Below are 19,433 nucleotides of genomic sequence, written 5' to 3' on the forward strand. Positions count from 1 at the left end.
ATATATAAAGAAGTATAATACTTGTAAAACAAGGTAAATTTGTGATTGACGTTATGGTTTATTTAAGTTAAAGGTATTAAATAAATATTTTTGTTTTATTTTCCTCGAAAATAATTGAGTTTCGCACTTTATTGGTGGTATTTGGAGAAGAGTGGGAAATGCATTTGAGATCTGTTTCATGAACACTGTTTTGTTGGTTCTGACATCTGATGTACATGCATTTGTTTTCTGCTTAATCGAAATATATTAGTAGTATGGAAAAATATTCACCATGGCTTTCCCATTTTATGCTGGCCAAAGATTTAGCAATTTATTTTTTTTTTTTGTTCATCGTGGTATTATTATGGAGGTGTATAAAGAATTTTCTTGAGCAGAGCAAATTCATTTGTTGCTAGATGCAAATATCTTTTGCATGATATAATGATATGATTTGAATTTCCTTTTTTTTTTTTTCTTTAATAATTTTGGTTTTAAACAGTAGACATTTTTGAATTTCTTTTTAAAATTCAATAAATATATAGGTAATTCAAAACAGCCAATAAACGACAATGATTTGATGTAATGCGATAGGAATAGGAGCAACCCAACAAATAACAGGTTTTCGGATGTTAACGAAACTACTTCATACGTGAACACTTATTAACCAGGGTTCTACATAGATTTTTATCGAAATATTTACCTACCGAATTCGGTAGCTCGACTGCTACTAGTTCCTAAAAATAAGCAGTAGCCGATTGAAATATCAAAGTCAGTACACACGCGATAATGCTCCGGCGATAAAGCCTCTACAACTGATTGTGATTTAAAAAAATGAGACGGCTGTGGGCGTAACTCAGACACGAGCCCCCATCTGCCCCCGCGGGCTGCCATGGGAAACGTAAACAGGGCTCACCCCTTTCGTCGACCGCAGATTAGGCGATTCAATGCGCGTCACTGGGCATCTGCGGCACAACGTCATCTCTTTATCTGATGTCGCCCTCTTCTATTGTGTCTCTATTATTTGTTGTTCGTTTCATGCTTACATGAATTTTATAGGCTTTATGGTCTGTGTCCTGGCTAATAAATTTATTATTGAAATTATTCTATACTTTTTTTTTGTGGCTTTTACCAACCCGAATGGTTAATAAAAAATACGCAGAAAGGAAATAATCAGAGGAATCCTTCCTTTATGATTTGGAGACCTTCTCCGAAATTCTTTCAAAACGGAAGAGTAATCAACATTCTCAACCTAATTGCAAAACCTAATCCCTGGACCGAACAGACATATGTGTATATCAATATAAAATCCGAGACCTACGAGATCTTTACTTATAATTTCCACTATATTTAGAGTTGTTTCTTTATAAAGTCTAATTTATTTCAAAATCATCTTTCTTTTTTTTTATTATTTGTTTCCTTTTTTATTTATTTATTTTTTTAATGTAATATGTATATGTGCTTTCATTGAATACGTACAGACGTAATACTAATTGCATATGATTGTGGCATATTCTACCATTTCAATTAAAAGTTCAGAAAATGTTATAAGTAAATAAAAATTTACAAATGTAATAGTAAGAATTTAAAAATAACCTAACATTATTTTAAAAAAAATTATAAGAAGATAGGTCATCAATACGTTTATGAGAAATCTGAATGAAAAATAACCCAAGTACCCCCAAATAAAATTTATTTATCTATAAACAATTAATATAGAAATAAAACGAATACATTTTTCCCCTTTAAATATTGTTTAATGTAATTACTATTGGTGCTGATCTACTTCCTTATTACTGGGGCAAACACTTTTTAATTTAATTAACGTAACTAATTAATTAGGAAGGACAAGACATTTCCATAATAGTTCAATAAAATATATGATTTATAAGTCTCTATATTTGATTTAACATTCTATTTTTTTGCAATTAAAATTTAATGCAGGGATTATGGGTCATGTTGTTTGTAAAAAAAAAACTGCAAAGAATAATTTCCGGGTTCAAGTGAAATTTGAACGCTAAAGGTTTTAACATTTCTTAATATAGAGTATATGGTATAAAGTTATTCCACAAATTAAGATCTTATTATTTTGGGGATGGCTGTATTCATCGATGTCTGATTATCTACTGTATTTAACTTTACGATGATGTCTTTAACATTTTAAAATAATAATTTTATTTTTTTTTCCTTGTGACCGAATGATCCAGATTCCGAAGTCAAAGGCTAACGGAACAGCTTTATCGTCCCATCGACTTCTCGGCCACGACATTTCAATTATTTCAAACTCTAATCCCATTCGAGATAACATAGGCGGCCTACCGCATCTGTCGCTAATCAGTTTAAGACTCGTGAAAATCTGCATAGAGCTGGGTAATTGTGGAGCTATGCTAATCCCGGAGGACATCTGCCCCGCGATATAGATGTCAGGCGGAGGGTGGTGACAAAGACTTGTATCATAACAGTTTGCCGGCCCCGCCCCCGGGAGAAGGGTTGCACAATGAACCCATTATTATCCTAGCCGCGGTGTTAACTGCTTTTTTATTACGGCCCTAATGGTCTTTTTCAGCCTCGTGTCTTTATCGTAAAATATTGTTATAGATGTCAGGGCAATAATAGTGCTCTGCCTCCTGCCACTGGGACATTTATTATTTTATCATTTCAGTATTTTTTTTTTAAGGCGGCTGTTTCGTCGAATCGTTAAATTTGTGAAAGTGGTTAAAACTGGAAAATGGCAATCTTGCTATTAGCGGTATAATCCTGAAGTTTTATATCTGCCCATCTAAACTATTTTCGATGTTGATTTTCTTTACTAAATTTAATAAATTTTTGGAAGAATATATTGTAGAAAATATCGATGGACTGTATGGCATTTTCACCAAAATCTAGATATTAATAGTTAATCTATGAATTGAGTAATGGATGTTAATTTATTGTACTATGCAGGATAATCTTTTCGTTAATGATTCAATTTTTTGGGAACTTCTGGGCCTTGTTTCATAATGAAAACTAATAGTATTGGTTCAAAATACAAGTATAGAAACAACGTGGTAATTACACTAATACTTTTTTTTCATAATAGGGAGGAATATTAATGATATTACATGAGTTAAAAAGTATTTAAGTACAAGTTACTATTATACAAGTCAGGGTAATTGTATTTAGTTAAATCGACAAGACCAATAGTATTATGTTGTACTTTATTATGAAACAGAGCTCTAGGCTCCCTTTGGCTACACCTCAGACAAGCAATGCAGAAGTATTGACAATGAAGATATTCTATTAAGGGAATATTTTACTCCAAGATTAAGCAGTTTTATTTATAATGATATTCAGTGAATTTCTTCTAATGAAAATATTATTGGACAGGAAGAGTTTTCACAGTAGTTTTAAATCTAGTATTACACAAAAATATTTATGCAGAACTTAACAACATCAAATAATATCTGTACGATGTCAAACAAGCTTAAAACATAATAAAACGTTAATTTTATATGTATAAAATTACTTTAATCTAGTGTCGCTTGTTGCCATATAAATAGCCTCATTCGTATGCTAATTATAATAATATCAACCATAAATCTATAAAGATCTACCAATAAATTTATAATACTGATATCTACAACTGATCAATTTAGAAAAAGTTCCTAACTTATCGACGACACAACTTAAATTAAAAAATATCGATTTTATGAAGGAGCAATTATCAAAAGACACGGAGACAGATGGTAACAATGATGAAACAGACACTGAGTACGCAGACAGACTGTGTTGCTTTAATTAAAATATTAATTGGTTAATAAAGGAGCCTCGTATTTCGTGGCTGCTAATAAACTGACAGGGGCGAGTGTCGCTACACCAATCCGCTCCGGCTCCGAGGATTAAATTATTTTACTCCTTAAGGACTCTTATTAAGTTTCTCGACCAGGACTTGGGCCCTTGGAAGGGTGCATGAGGCCCTGAGTGCCGGGGAAGAGTGGGGCTACAACAGTCAACCGCCGTAAATGTTGTGCTAAATTAAAGAGAAAAGATAGGGAAGCAGTTAAATGAAGCAAAGTTTCATTTCGGAGTTTGTAAATTGAAATATAAGTTTTTCAATACAAGAATAACTTTAGGACTTTGAGGATAATAGTAGAAAATAATATGCCTTTAAATACTTCCTTATAGAATCGGACTACAATATCTGAAACATATATTAGTAATATTGAAACTAAAATATAATTTTCAATGTTTATGAAAATTCAAAAAATATCACTCAAAAATCAATATGTTGGTATAGAAAAACCTTGTATTTTATGAATATCAAACTTTTCTATGTTAATGTTTCGACATATTCATTTCTTACAATTGACATTGTATTCCAATACCGGTCTAGTCTATCTTCAAATTTTTATTTGTTTAATTATCGATATTTTTACTTGATTATCAAGAATTAAAAAATATCCTTAATAGCATTTTAACCGTTATACTCCATGTTAATTCACTGATTTTGTAAAGAATCGTTTTACAACGTGATAATCAAACTCAAAAAAATTAAAAATTTGAAAATTATCTTGGCTGCATTAGCTTTTGTTAATTATTGAACATGAATCAAAATATGTAGAGATGTATCAATATTTATATATAAACAATAGGTTTAGGTATCTTTATAAGAAACTTAATTTAAAAATATGGTACTTTACGCGCATCATACAATTAAATGTTTACTAACTGAAAGTTAAATGTTCCCCACTATACTCTCTTCCCTTACTATATTTCTGTATTTCGCACAAGGTTTTGCATTCTAAAATCCAAAATCCAGTTTTAATTTTTTTCCTAGATCATCATGAGATAAAAGGATTGTTTCCAAAATCTTTAAATCATATTCGATATCATTACCTCATGATAATTGAGTCAAAAAATCTAAAGAAAATAAAATATATTAAAAATTTTAAAATGTACATGGCTGGTTTGTTGTCACTTAAATAAAGATAAGTAAAAATAAACTTTCTAAAAATTCCTATAACCAATATAAAAACTAATAATTGAAATTCACAATGTTCATGAATACAAAAATATGATTACGCACTTCAATACTCTCCAGCTTGTAATCTTGTAGATTAGATTATCAATTTGGTTTTTAACTTTAAGACTGTTAAATATTTTATTGTAAATAAGATTTTTTTTAACTTTGGTTACTACTTACCTGAGTGGGATTCTTCCTGCTCTGGCCTAAGTGGTTCCTTAGGTGGAAGCATAAGTTCTCTTCCCGGCTGGACATCTGTAACCGTTTCGTAGAAGACCTAAACACAATAAAAATATGTTTTATCACACTGCTTGATCCATGATATATGATTATTCACGCTAAAATATTTTTGTAATTAGGCTAATAGAGTATTTAATAGAAAAATGCTTTTATTAATTAAAGTGGTAACAAGAAAAAACGAAAATACACCAGTATTTACTAAACAAAAATACAAATGCAACTAAATACTACTGAACCGTGAAAATAATTATTTTGAATAATTATGTGAATCTGAATTGAATTTTTACTGTAATGTTAGTCTTAATAACTTATTTCAAATTGTTTTCATTTAATTTAAATTAAAATTATTTATTGTGATTATTTTAATAAAAATTATAAAAATACTAAATGAGCTACAGAATAGATGCTAAATTTGCTATTGTTTGTATTTTAAAATATCAATACCAACAATAAATTGTTTGGTCCCCGAAAAGGTTCTGATAAACATGCAATTTTTTATATTTTTCTTTTCCATTCATAGTAAACAAAAATTAAAATCATGCTATACTCGTGCAAGCAAGCATGCAATTTTTGTTGCGTTATTGACTATTTTCAACTACATACTACAATGCTAAAAATATAAGATTCAAAATATTGTTCTAAAAAAAAACTTTATAAAATGCAATTGTTCTGATGTAATGCAGCTTACTTGTATGGAATACAGAAGACAGCTAAAGAGGTGTAAGTGTAGCCACATAAAAATTAATCATAATTGTTAAAATTAATCTTAAAGACGATTTGTAAATACATATTTTTCTTAATTACACGAGAATTTATATCATTTAAAAAAAATTTTCATTACAATTATTTGAAATAATAATTATTTAAATCGTGTACGATGTAAATACGATCGTGCGAATTTGATCATGGTCGTTTAAATATTTTATTTAAGATAGTTTAATATTTTATTAAAGAAATGTCTTCATTTCTTATCAGGGGAGTACAAATTACCTCATGAATAATATTTCATCAGTGGTTTAATTTTTAAAGTTTTATGCTGCATTTGCCAGCCTTCGATCAACATGCAATAGAAGGTTATGTGATTTTTTAGGGCAAACTTATATTTGTTATTAAATCTTTCTTTGATTACTTACCGAAAAAATCATAAAGAATTAAACAATGTTTATTTAACCGTATTTTATCACTGATTATAATTTCATAGATGAAATTATTTGTTTATCTACTTACTATTATCTATCCAAAAACATTGTATTGTATTTTTAATCTGAAATATGTGTAGTTTTATTTATATTCTTTTTGAGTATTCATTTATAAAACAAGTTCCTATTGTTGACCATCTAAATGAGTTTCTAGGAGTTCAATGACCTTTGAGTGCATCTTGTTTTTCTGTCATCATAAATCTAGGGGATTAGGGAATTCCTGAGGCCACTGCTTACCTTCGCTACCTGAGTGTCCAACTTTTCCTGTCATTTGGAAGTGTCTTAACTTACCTTATGGTAGCTGACAACCATGAATAATTCCAGCTTAACATTTACTTTCTGCTTCCTCGGCTGTTAATAACTCATAAAATTATTTTAGCTAATTCTCTGCTAATAATAATTTACATTATTAATTCCTTTTTTTGTTTAGCAAATTTTTGGTATTAATGTATATGATTTTTTTTTTGCTTCGTAAAATCATATTCTTGAGTTGATTTCATAGCGTAACATAATTATTGTTTCCATTTCAATAAAAATTGGGTGTAGATGTTGCATTATTGATTTTGAACTTTGACTAAACTCCCTCGATATTTTCTCCTAAATTAATCATAATTATACAAAACAGATCCTATTAGCAAACACAACTGTCATGAATTTATAAATTTATGAAGTTTCTGTTCTAAAGTTTTTTTTTAAACATTGGTTATTTAAAGAAACCTTAATCTAAAATAATTAGATCAGAATTTTCGACTGTATGAAAACTTATAGTCTTTATTTAGTATTTCTTTATCATAACTATGGCTAATTTATCAATTCCTCTAGTGGCTTAATAATTTTAAGATAATAGCGCTAATCCTTAATTAATTCCATTTATAACCTTATAATATCGTTCTTCATTAGCAATAACGTTTTGTTGGATGGTTTTCAGGTATACTAAAATATTGATTTTTTTAAATATATCGTAAAATTTTAAATGCTTTTTTTCTCTATTTGTTCCTATTCCAAACAACTTCTGTTGTTAGTAATATCGTTTCAGTAAATTTTAGCTATATGTAGAGAAACTTAGACTTAAAAATCGCCCTCGACTGAGCTGGCACGTATTCGGAAACGTTTCATCACTATTAGCACGGCTAGACTAATGAATCAACACGACCTCCACTTTTTCTTCCCAACACGGACGACTTCGCGTGTGACAAGAACTCAATCAAAACGCCAAGAAACAATCAGCGGGATAAGACCAGACAATAACCCCTGGTCATTATTGTTTTCAATCCCCCGATGTTTATCCGAGGGGAGATGATAAGTCACTGTGTCATAAACAGGGCGCCACCTGGTTGCTAGTTTTCCGTTCCCTTTGTCTAGAAAATTGAGAAGATTATTTTCTGAATATTAATCTAATTTATGTTATTTTACGTTCAAGCAGACGCATGACATTGTTTTAACTATCTAAATATTTCAAAACTTTTAATCGACATTTTTTTATCTATCAAACTTTCATGAGCTCATTACATTCTCTAAGACTCAGACAATATCCATGCTATCCATGAACAAAAAATATATAAATTTTAAGGGTTAAAATTTTAAAGTTAAATACAAAATATTTAGGCAGCTCATGTAAATTTTTATGTAATAGTAATTTTTCTATTAATAACCATTGAGATTTGATGATTGATTGTGTAATTACGTATTCAATTACAGGAATTTTCCAATTTTCCAAGTACAGGAAATTTTTTAACAAACAAAAAAAAAATCTCTTTTATTATAGTTTCACATTTTGAATTATTGCTAATTTGTAGATTAAACAGTATTTATTCTACAGTCTTCCTTATTAGCTTTCAGTATTACTCAAATAGTTCTCAATTGCATTCAGATTTCACATTGCAGCAGTCTCCCAGAGTTCAATGACCCTGGGACTGTTTACTGCACTGGGAACTAAAACCGCATTCGACTGGGACTATTCAATCTTGTATGTATGTTGATTGTTTTTATACATAAATATATTCGTTTGCCTTCGAACTATCTTTCTCTTTCTTAAAATGTATAAATAATTCAATGGATAAAATATATTACTTTACGTAAGTAATATATCTTCAACTCCTTTGCGTAACATAAGCTATGTCCTTCCGAACTACAAAAAACTTGTAAAAAAAAATGAAACAATATTTGATGAAAATTGAAATTTTTAAAACATTAGTATGATCTTTACTAAAAATTGTATTATATTTCTTTAAATAAATATTTTAATTTTTCTAATTATGAAGTTGGGGGAAATTGTAATTACAATTACTACAATTTTGGATGGTGATTTCATCTACTTAATGAACCACTGTAATTGAGATATCAAAGGCAATTACATTTTACTCAGCACTGTCACGCACCTTTGGACGAATCGAACATCTATTTATTTAGTCATGAAAGAGACATGAAGTACAGAACAATATTGTTTTTATTAATCCATATATTGTATTGTTCTTCGAATAGATTTAATAAACTCCGGGACAAGCAAGCCCAAATGATGTTCTGCGGACCTTCAAGGGATGAAATTGCCTTCAGAAACAGAAGAAATTTCTGTAGCAGACTGTCCGAACATGATTATAGCTATAAAGACGACGGCGACGAAGGGTGAGCGTTGCGCATGTGTAGCAGGCGCGTGGTGTTGATGATGTTATTAGACACAATAGGGAGGCTGTGACTAGGTCGGAAGGGTTATTAGGCTGGGTGTGCCTGACAGAGGATGATGTATGGAGCAAGGGTCTTTGTCGACTGCTCCCATCTCCGGGGTTGTCTTATCCTTGTAATCTGTAACAGCTTTGTTCCCTCTTCATGGGAGTTAAGATTCTAACTCCATAGCTATTAAAATTACCACTAAGCATGAGATTTGAGTGATCTATTTTTTCTCCAAATTGGGTTAAAACATATTATTTCACAAGTAAAATATAAATCGGATTTAAGCCCTAATAGCTTAGCCAAATTACTCAAATTCATATCCGAGTCTGGAGCATTGAAACGAAATTATTAAAGAATTAGAGTTGTGGGATGTGGATTACAATTATTTGTTTTGTCAACTATCTTTAGAACAAAACGCATTTTCTGATCTCAGGATGTTTTGGACATATGAAAGATGAACATATTTCCTATGGATTATTTCATAAAAACATCTTTATTTCATTTGACAACGTTTTAGTTTATCCATGATCTTCTAAAAAGTAAGAAAATAAAATTGTTAAAGTATATAAAAGTTTTTATGAAATAATACATTGGAAGAATCTTTACCATTATCCAATAGAAAAAATAATTTTATTTACTTGCTATCAATACTAATTAAAAGTCATAATAATAATATTCATACACCCAATATTTATTTTTATCGAGTAAATACATTACGTCAATTATATCATTTAATAACTATATAAGTATTTATATAGTATGGATATTTATTTCGAACGTTTTTAACTATTTTGTTAAGTGAAATTTTTAAAAACATTGTATACAGCTTTTTTCATTCATCTTTTATAAAAAAGTATAAATTCATGCTGTTTATTTCTATTTAAAGTGACCTAGTGATATAATTTTTAAATTAGAAATTACTTGTAACTTTTTTTTTTTAATTTCCAAAAGTAGTTAAATTCTCCTTATTACTCCTCCTCACTTATTTTTATAAGATCTAGTTTATTTTAAAAAAAATATTCATTTACTGATATAACTATATATAACCTTTTTTTTCGATTTATAAAAACTTAATGAATCGAAAAAACTTAAAAGGGAAACGTAAATTTATATAATGTGTAATAACATGGGTTAATGAAATAGTTCAATCTCACAATAGGGGTTTCCAAATAAAAACCTTAATTGTTTATCAATATAGTTTTAATTTATGAAAAAAAGAAAAACGATCATTCATGACTCATCCACTTTCACTTCTTGAAACAAAGTGACAAATGCCAAGTTCATTGACCTAGCCAATTTGGGTATACCCCGTTCAGGTCGCTAATCCCTCTTTGTATACCTGCAGGGAGGGTGTGGATGGGTATGACTAGGGTTTAGTTTAAAACTTTTAAAATGAATTATAATCTTCAAAAATATTTAAACTAAAACAAAATATAGCCTTCTTTTTTTTCATAATTCATTTTCACTATTAACAATTTTATCTTGTAATTATTTATAATTTTTATTTATTTATTTAATATCAGATCGGCCTGATGGTATGTAATGTTAATGTAAGAGGTACATTTATTTTTAACAATTCATTATGGGGATATAGTCTCATACAAAAGACGCCCCTAACTATATAAAATGTTATAAATAAAACAAAAAATTAAGATTTTATAAATAGATTATAATAATAATTCTTAAGAAAAGATGAAAGTAAATTTAATAACAAAAACAATGACATTTATGAATTTAACAAAATAAATAATTGACTTCTAGTGAAAAAAAAAGTCATTCTATAGTAAGAACATATTATAAAGAGATGACAACGACCCCATGTCACCTCAACCCTGTATGACTTATTCCTACCTCTAAAGTTCATAGAAAATGTACTGTGCTTTGGAATAGTAGGTGCGAGAATACTAATATATCAGATTGCAATAATTTTAATTAAAAAGAGGAATAAATAAATAAAATAATTCTTACCTGCCCCGCTGACAATACAGGTCTCACTGTAATTTCATCAGGGTTATCGGTGCTCCTAATGTATTTCAACCAGTTTCCAAATTCCAATGTTCCATCCAGAAAACCTCTGTTGCCTCCCACTCGAACCTGAAACATTCAAATTGAGTTATAGTTATATACATGATATTATATTTTATCTTACAACAAATATTGTCTAATCTGTTTCTGAACCGTTACTGAAATAAGCTAGAAGACAATCTGTACACTAAGAAATCAACAGAGATGAACAAAGCGTATATTATAAGAATTTGTTAGGTAATGGTGGGGTTTGATAGTAATGTATAATAGCAGATGTGATAATAGGCATATATTGTAATAGTAATAGATATAGTTGTAATTTAGCTTTGGTTATCGCTATCAAGATTTCGTATTAATTAGGTCTCATTGTCGCATAAAAAAATTTTTTTTTGTTAAATGAAAAATAATCTGTATTCTGGGACAAAGTCTCCTAAGAACAAAACAGTAACGATAAATAATTACTTATTGTCTAACCTTCATATATAAAGTAGTTCGATTTCTAATTATTAGATTGGTTATTATACTTCACATAACATTGGTTATGTTCTGAAATTTGTAATGGATTTATTGACTCAATAAGTATAATAAACAGTATAAACAATAGAGTAATAAATATAACAGGCATAAATGTAAGAAATATTTATTGAATATAATTTTTTTAGAAGAACGTTCTAGCTCATTTGTTCTTCTCTTCAAAGAAGTCGCCACTTCTATTTTAATCTGTCCCCTTCTCGGTATAACCTTGGGAATTGCTTTTTGCAGACGGACTGCTAAATGCATTGCACATAGTTTTAGGTACTTTGTTATTAAAGTTTCCACTGCTAGTAAGAATATTCTTCATTCCTATTTTAAACATATTAAATATAGGTTTAATTAAAATTATTATTATCGATATAGCAAAAATAAATAGAATTTAGATAACAGTTTTAATAATTAGAGAGAATTATTTTTAAAATTTTGATGCAATATTAGTGGATTATTGGCGAAAATGTGTAATTTTTATTGTGTAAACTTTATGGAATGTCAAGTGTAATGAATATTTAGGTAATTATTTCTAAAATGTAAAAATAAGTAATACAACAGATGGTGGTCAATTACAAAGAAATCCGTTTTTTTTTTAATCGACTACGTAACTAGGATATAATTATTTTTTAAATATTTTTCAAAGGGATTTTGCCTCATATTTTGGCTTTCTTCCCAACTTTTCACCCTCGTTAAGCTTCCTCAGGATCTAAGGTTTGGTCATTAGATCGCGGAAGTGCTATTATCCCTTGGAGGAACTGATCGGCCTCGTGCGACCACTTCCTTCAAGAACTACTTGGCCGTGACCCGCAAGGAAGTATGTGGACTCGCACCTGCCACGCGCAGTGTCTTAGTCGCGCCAATCTCTTCTTACACTTCCTCCGTCACTGGCTCGTGTCCTTCTTAATGACTTCCTCGTTCATTCATAAAAAAACGTTGTGCTTGTCGTGGCTTATATGTACACCATTGGATTGAATTTTCAGTGAAGTGGATAGTATTTTGAACCAAAAATAAAACGCATATTTTCCACTGATACTTTTGTTATAAAAATGCGGGAGTATTTCATAGGAGGAGCACTTGGATACTACCGATTAAATAATTTTTATTGTTTCTTAGTGAACAGGCTCGTTTCGTGTTGAACTGGTCTTATAGTCTTTAATTTTTGTAGCTTGAAATAATTATAATATTAATGATCGAATTATGAGAAGCTTAAAGAGGGTAGCTTTAAAGACGAATCATCGCCGAGTTTCTCTTGTAAAATTCTGACTACAATGAGTTCTGAAGATATATTTAACTCTAGATTAAAACTAACACATAACAAATTACTAAGCTGTTTTGTGTAATGTGGATTAGCATATTTTTATATTGCCTATGACCCCTTGAATTTATTTTTAAATTTGAATTTCAGTAAACCAAATTGTTCATTAAAGAGGAATTATAGTAGCTTTATAGTTGATGTGGATTCTTAATTTTATTAAATAATTTGAAAATATAAACAGATCATTCTACGTTTCTGTCCCGTTTCGGTGTAGATATTCTTCTATTAAAATTTATTTATTCAGTCCTGCTTTATCAATGGATGCCCCTTAGTATTTTTATTGTATTGTTATTCTCTTTTTATCATTACTTCTTTCATTACCTTAATATTTATTATTTTAATTCCTCTTTCTAATTGTTTTGTCTTTGTGTACTAATGTGTACATATAACTCTACTACATACTTCTCTAAAATGTGGTAGATTTTTATACTCAACAGTAAAGTAAAGAAAGTTTAAAATAATTTATATTAATTTGTGTCATACATAAATTTGAAATACAGAGTTTGGGTAATTAATTTTTAAAATGCCACTATAATTCCTGTTAAAAAAGGGGGTGGGAAACCTTTGTAAATATGAGTTTTTGTCAACTATCTGCGCCTGAACCAAATTTATATTTTAGCATTGATTAAATTGAGAAATTTATTTCACATTTTTATTCAATACAGTATTAATTTGGTCTAGGGACAAGTGGCAAAAAAGCAACTCTTATTCCATAAATTACCAAGTGTACCCTTTGCCTGCTTACCCACTTATTTGAAATTTATTCTTGATACACTGCAGAATGGAGAACGGAACTCCCGTGAACCATATATGTGATGGTTTCGCAGTAGCAAATTTTTTTAATGCATAAACTGAATAAGTACAAAGCCAGCAATCTGCCTCAACAGATTGCGTGAGCGGGCTACAAGAGGGGGAGTGCAGCGGAGTAGAAAGCGCGGCGGTGAAGAGAAGTGGTAGGAGATAAAGCGACGGCCCCTCAGCCATCCATCAGCCAATGAGAGCAGCTCCTTAATTGAGCCTAAGCCAATGGGTGACACTGATACATATCCTCTGTGAGATGTTTCCCTCTTCGCCATTAGCCCCCCGCCTAATGTCTTACCCATTCACTGGCCACATCTTTTAACCAATGATTAATTGCCGCTGGGGATTCACTTAACCTCCTCACTCTTTCGTCCTCGCCGGTGCCATCCGCCCATACTAAAGAAGCTCAATTAGGATTGGGACCGCCTTTAAGTGGAGAACCTTGTATCAAAACCCCCGTGTATTGGTCCAACAATTGGTGGATACTGAGCTTACTTTTCTATCAAAAATCAAATTATAAATATTTCCTTCATTTACTGATTTTATACATATGTATTTATATATAGAAAACATCACATAGCTGTCTGTGTCTTGGTGCAACAACAAATAGCGTTCTTTTTTTAGAAGTTTTAAGTAAAGTTTTCAATCAAATACTAAATTTTTACATCCAAGAAACAAATAATGTTCTCAGAAAAGCTTAGATGTATTTTTCTGTGCATCAAGATATAATATTATAATAGTTTATAAGATATAATAGTTTCATTTTTCTAAATTAGGTGTAGCTACTATACCATTGATTAGATTTTATCCTCTTTTATACTGAATGATAACTTTTTTTCCTTTATGTTTTGAATGGTTAAATAAAATGGGTAGAAATGCGTATCTGAACGATATAAGCTCTAAAGTTATGTTGCTTAAAGCAATTTTTGTATCTTTAATTGTCCCAATTACTGCATTGCATTATTTGTGTCATTAGTTCACTTAAGAATGTATTTATCTGATTCAGTATTTTTATTTTTTAAATTTATTTTATGTATTATTTTATATTTTTTAATGATTAAAATCTTACCTATAAGATAATAATATTAAAATATTTTTCAAAATATAAATATATCCTTCAAAAAAAGTTAAATACCAAATGAAAAGAGGTAAATACATATATTTAAATCATAAATAAGACTGAATACTTTAAGAATTTTAGTATAGGCGATGACAATTTGTTCAGAAAAATGTTTCACTTTCAACTTAGTCGAAATTCATCATTATACTTTCCTTAATTTTTTTATATCTAACTGTGTACATAAGAGATCATTTTTGAAAAAATAAAAAAGTTTTCATCTTTTTTCCAAAATTAATCCAAAAAAACACAACATTAATCGAGACAGAGTTCTGTTGCTTCCTTTTTGGTTTTAAATATAACACAAAATCAATATTACACTTATAATCCCCAGTTTATAGCATCGGCTGGGAGTTTAAAAATATGTAATTATTATACTAAAAAAATATTAAGGCTAAATACGAAACATTAACTGACTCAAGTGTTCTGTTATTTTCTATCCAGTATAACTGGGTCATTGAGATGATGTCAACTTAATATTGCATGAGTTTTCTTTTTTAAATCAACTGTGTATTAATTTATTACTTCGATAACATTAATTTTTTTTAAGTTAAGTTAATCTTCTTGAAATTAATTTTAACTGCTGTATTTGTATTTAAAATAACCCGCTGTATATTGTTTTCATAAATCCACTTTACAAAAAAGTAAGGCGAAAATTTAACTTAGAAACATTAGTAATACCTCATATTACTTTTATATGATAAAATAACTGATCTTGTTTTTAAAATATTAATAAAATACGAACAGGTAGTAACGCAAGGTGGCGCTACCTGTGCCCATTAACATGACTGACTCAGGTGAGAATGCTTTACTAATTCTCCGGCAGGTAGCGCTCGCGTCCAGACTTTCCATACTACCCCTCTTATCTTCAGAACGAATTATAATTTTTTTTTTATTAGTTCGGATAATAAGGGAGGTCGGATAATTGTTAGGTGCTGCTGAATTTATTTTATAGAGCTTGGAATAAATAATCATCGAGATTCATCATAAATAATATAGCTATTTAATCTAGAATTTTGATATTTTATTGATAACTTATTTCGCTAATATTTTTACTGAACATTAAGAGTTTTATAAATTCTCATTTTTTTCTATATATTAGAGTATTGTTAAGAATAATTTTATGACAAATCCGAGTATTTGCTTTTAATGTAGAACAAAATAATATTATTCCTTTTTCATTGAGTTTGAATCATATTTTAATAAACTCCGTCCGTAGAGATATGGATTAGTTTACTATTTAAAAATAATCGAATTAATTAATGTCAAGTCTATGTAGTCCCAGGTATAGTTTTCAACTGTTGATGTGCCATTACGTTAAAAAGTAAGTTATTTTAGCTAATCAGTCAGAAATAATTGATGATTAGACAGTTTCATTGATTGGCTGATTTTTATTTTGTGGTCATTATTTAACTGACAAGAAAGAGAATAATAACTTAGAATATGACTATTTTTTACTTCAATCATTTTTTACTCACACTTCAGTTTTGCAAGGAAGTGCACCCGGCCGGCCCTTATTCAGTGAATGAGAAATATTTTCCAGGTTGTGAATGCGCTAACAGAACGACGGAAGGCCTGCGAGAGATGATCCTATCATCCCGACACCTCAGAAGCTATCTAGTCAGCCGTGGGTTCCCCATTCATTGACGAACTCATGAATGGGACACTTGGTACAGTGGTACCTGGATTAGTGGAGACAGCGGTCAATGGACCAGCAGTACCTAGCACAGCTTTGTCATTGCCGCTCTGGGGTGTCTGGCGGGGGTGCAAATTATTAGTTCTACTGTTGCACGGATCAATAACAACAGTGTTCTTTTCTATATTGTATAACATATCAACAGTTGTACAGTCTATCAGCGTCTGTTGCGACTGTCTATATCATTATGTTTACATATGGTAGGGGATTTGAGTAAGTGGACTTGTAATTTTTAATTCTAATATTTTACATTCAGATGAAAGAAAATTGGTATACTGGAATATCGTTTGAATACAGAGAAAATGAAACACGAGTATGAGTTTGATTCCATGTTTAAGATTGCTCCCAGGCTTGAGAGTATTTGTAGCAACCTTTAGAAGAATTTGTATTTGTTAGACCGAACATTAGACAAAATTCTATTTAAAACCTTAAGTCAAGATTATTTTATAACAGTGTGCTTTTTTTTTTCGTTTTTACAAAAAAAAAAAGTTTTCTTAATGTCAACTTCAGTCTGCCGTATTTCGGACTATGACATAAAATATAGTTTGTATTCTTATCGATTCTGTGGTAATGTAGTATATTGTGTGAATATAAATATATTTATACTTGTATTTATTATCTTGTTCTTTTTTCTAGTAATTTTTTTTTTTTTTAAGTACCTTATATATTAATTTCATTTTCAGGATTAACTTTCTATATAAATAAAATTCCAGTTGAGAGTTAAAAACATATTCTCTAGTAAAATCTATCTCACACTCATACTTATTTTTTGTTTATGGAAAACTATAATGTCGATATTGTAATTCAGAATCTGGTGTGTCGGCACCATTTGTATAGGGTATAGTTGGTTTATCGCTATATCATTTATTAAATTATATTGTTTATAGACATGTTCTATTTAGTTTTATTAATTCATGATGAAAAATTCTAACCAGAACAATTTATGTGTCTGGGCAGTATTAATGTATAAGGCATTCAAATATTAGTAGCAGACAGAACTTAAATAAAACTTTAAATCTGTCTCGAGAGAATTGGATGACTTTCAAATAGTATTTTAAAGATTATGATGACTTGTTTACTCCTTTTATTCTTTTAAAACGATGAGGAGACATTTAGAGCAATAATTTTCATATATTTATTAATGTTAAAACTATTGTTACTGAATGAAGGATTACACGTCTAAGTATAACAAAAACTAGGCTCCATCTAAGACCCTTACACCGTATTGAGTGTCAAGCAGAATCAATTTCATCCTTCGAGCTATGAAAAAAGGGAAGTTAAGGATTTAATAGCTTGCCCTAGATACTGCATGATAGACCGTCCCTAATTGAGAAAGTAAAGCCTCTGGTAAAAAAAAAAAAATAAATAAAATAAATAAAAAGAGAGAGAAAAAAATAGTGATAAGCGACCTGCAGAACTTGCGTGACTTAACGAAGCTCGAACAAAAGGAAGCCGTTGTATATTCGGTAAAATACCTTCTTTGGTCCTTCGGCTTCGTTATGAAGCAACATTTAAGCAATTTATCATAAGAGAATTTCGTATTTTTTATCAATCCCTTTTTATCTTTGAATAAATTTACTTTATCTTAGCCAAATTATGACTAAAAATATGTTCTTTTAGCATTTATTGTCTGATTTTATCGTACTTACCTATTTTAATTAATTAATTTACTGTACTTTAAGTAATTAATTTATGAAAATCGTCATGATAATAAATATATTTACACTCAATTAGTAATACAAAACAACTTTAATTGTAAATCTAAATGCACAAGAGTAAAGAACTATTGTAACTATGAAATACATTTTTTAATTTAATTTCTATCAATTTATCGTTTGAATTATTATAAATCGAGAGATTCTCTTTGTACTATCCTGAATTATATATTCAATCTCCTATTTTTTCATATGAACTTTATATACAATTTTTAAGGATATCACCATTTTTGTAATCGTGATATTTTTTTAAGTAGTTTTAGTTTTTGCATAATAACTTTGCACAACTACAACCCACGAAGGGTCAGAGGTTCAGTACTTTAGAGTACTGTTACTAGACGAACTGTTGTGCAAGCAGATGGTTTGATCAGAATCAAAGGTACCCACTATTCTACTCAAGATTTTATTGGGATCTAAAACAAAAGTTGAATAAATATGTTTTTAACGCCTGAATTTATTTTTTACACATCTTTATAAATTTATTTATATTATTCTTATGTGAAACTGAATTAAGGTAACTGAAAGGTACTCAATTCAAAATATTCAAAAGGTTTATTACCACCCTTTAAAAATGAAAACTTTATTTTGGCAAAATAAAGAGCAGTAACTGACACAATTTATCATAAAATACTTTGAAGGATTCAGATTATTAGGAATTAATTATTGATATTCCACTCTATTGATAATTATTTTTAAAAAAATATTTTTAATACGAAAATTTTATTGATTTATTCAAAGTCATTTGAAGTGTGAAACCGTTGATTAGTCCAAGTTTATTATGTATTTTTGATAATTTTTGTTTTTTACTGTTACTATTGCTTTTTTTACGCTATGTTTAAATTCTAGATTATATCCAAAATCTTGTAATTTAGTCTACTTTTTTGATCCCATAAATATCTATTCTTTTCTTATTATAATATAATTATAAACTGCGAAACTAACAAGTTTTAAAATATTCAATTTATCTTGTTATTCTCAATAATCGTTAATTTAATTTATAATGTAATTCTCAATATATTTACTATTTGATTTACTGTATTTGACATGACAATATACTTCCAATAGGATAAAAAAGACGACTTATTGTACGTTACGAACAAATTCTAGTCAAGATTTATTTCCTAGATTTTTATTTTGATATCTAGTATATATATG

The 19,433-nt window shown here is 29.3% G+C and overlaps 1 protein-coding gene across 2 annotated transcripts in view; it reads right to left on the reverse strand.

Moving 5' to 3' along the window:
• The window catches only part of LOC106689181 (transcription factor hamlet), a 217,656-nt gene that overhangs the window by 36,311 nt on the left and 161,912 nt on the right, over nucleotides 1-19,433 (reverse strand). For both annotated transcript variants that reach the window (XM_067051290.1, XM_014434046.3), the window contains exons 3-4: nucleotides 11,053-11,178; nucleotides 5,159-5,255 (exon numbers count right to left, since the gene is read on the reverse strand). In XM_067051290.1, the coding sequence (XP_066907391.1) occupies nucleotides 5,159-5,255; nucleotides 11,053-11,178 (223 nt within the window). The remainder of the gene's footprint in view (nucleotides 1-5,158; nucleotides 5,256-11,052; nucleotides 11,179-19,433) is intronic.

This window comes from Halyomorpha halys, unplaced genomic scaffold (genome assembly GCF_000696795.3).
Source record: "Halyomorpha halys isolate HHAL.00 unplaced genomic scaffold, Hhal_1.1 Scaffold1291.1, whole genome shotgun sequence".
Lineage (NCBI taxonomy): Eukaryota > Metazoa > Arthropoda > Insecta > Hemiptera > Pentatomidae > Halyomorpha > Halyomorpha halys.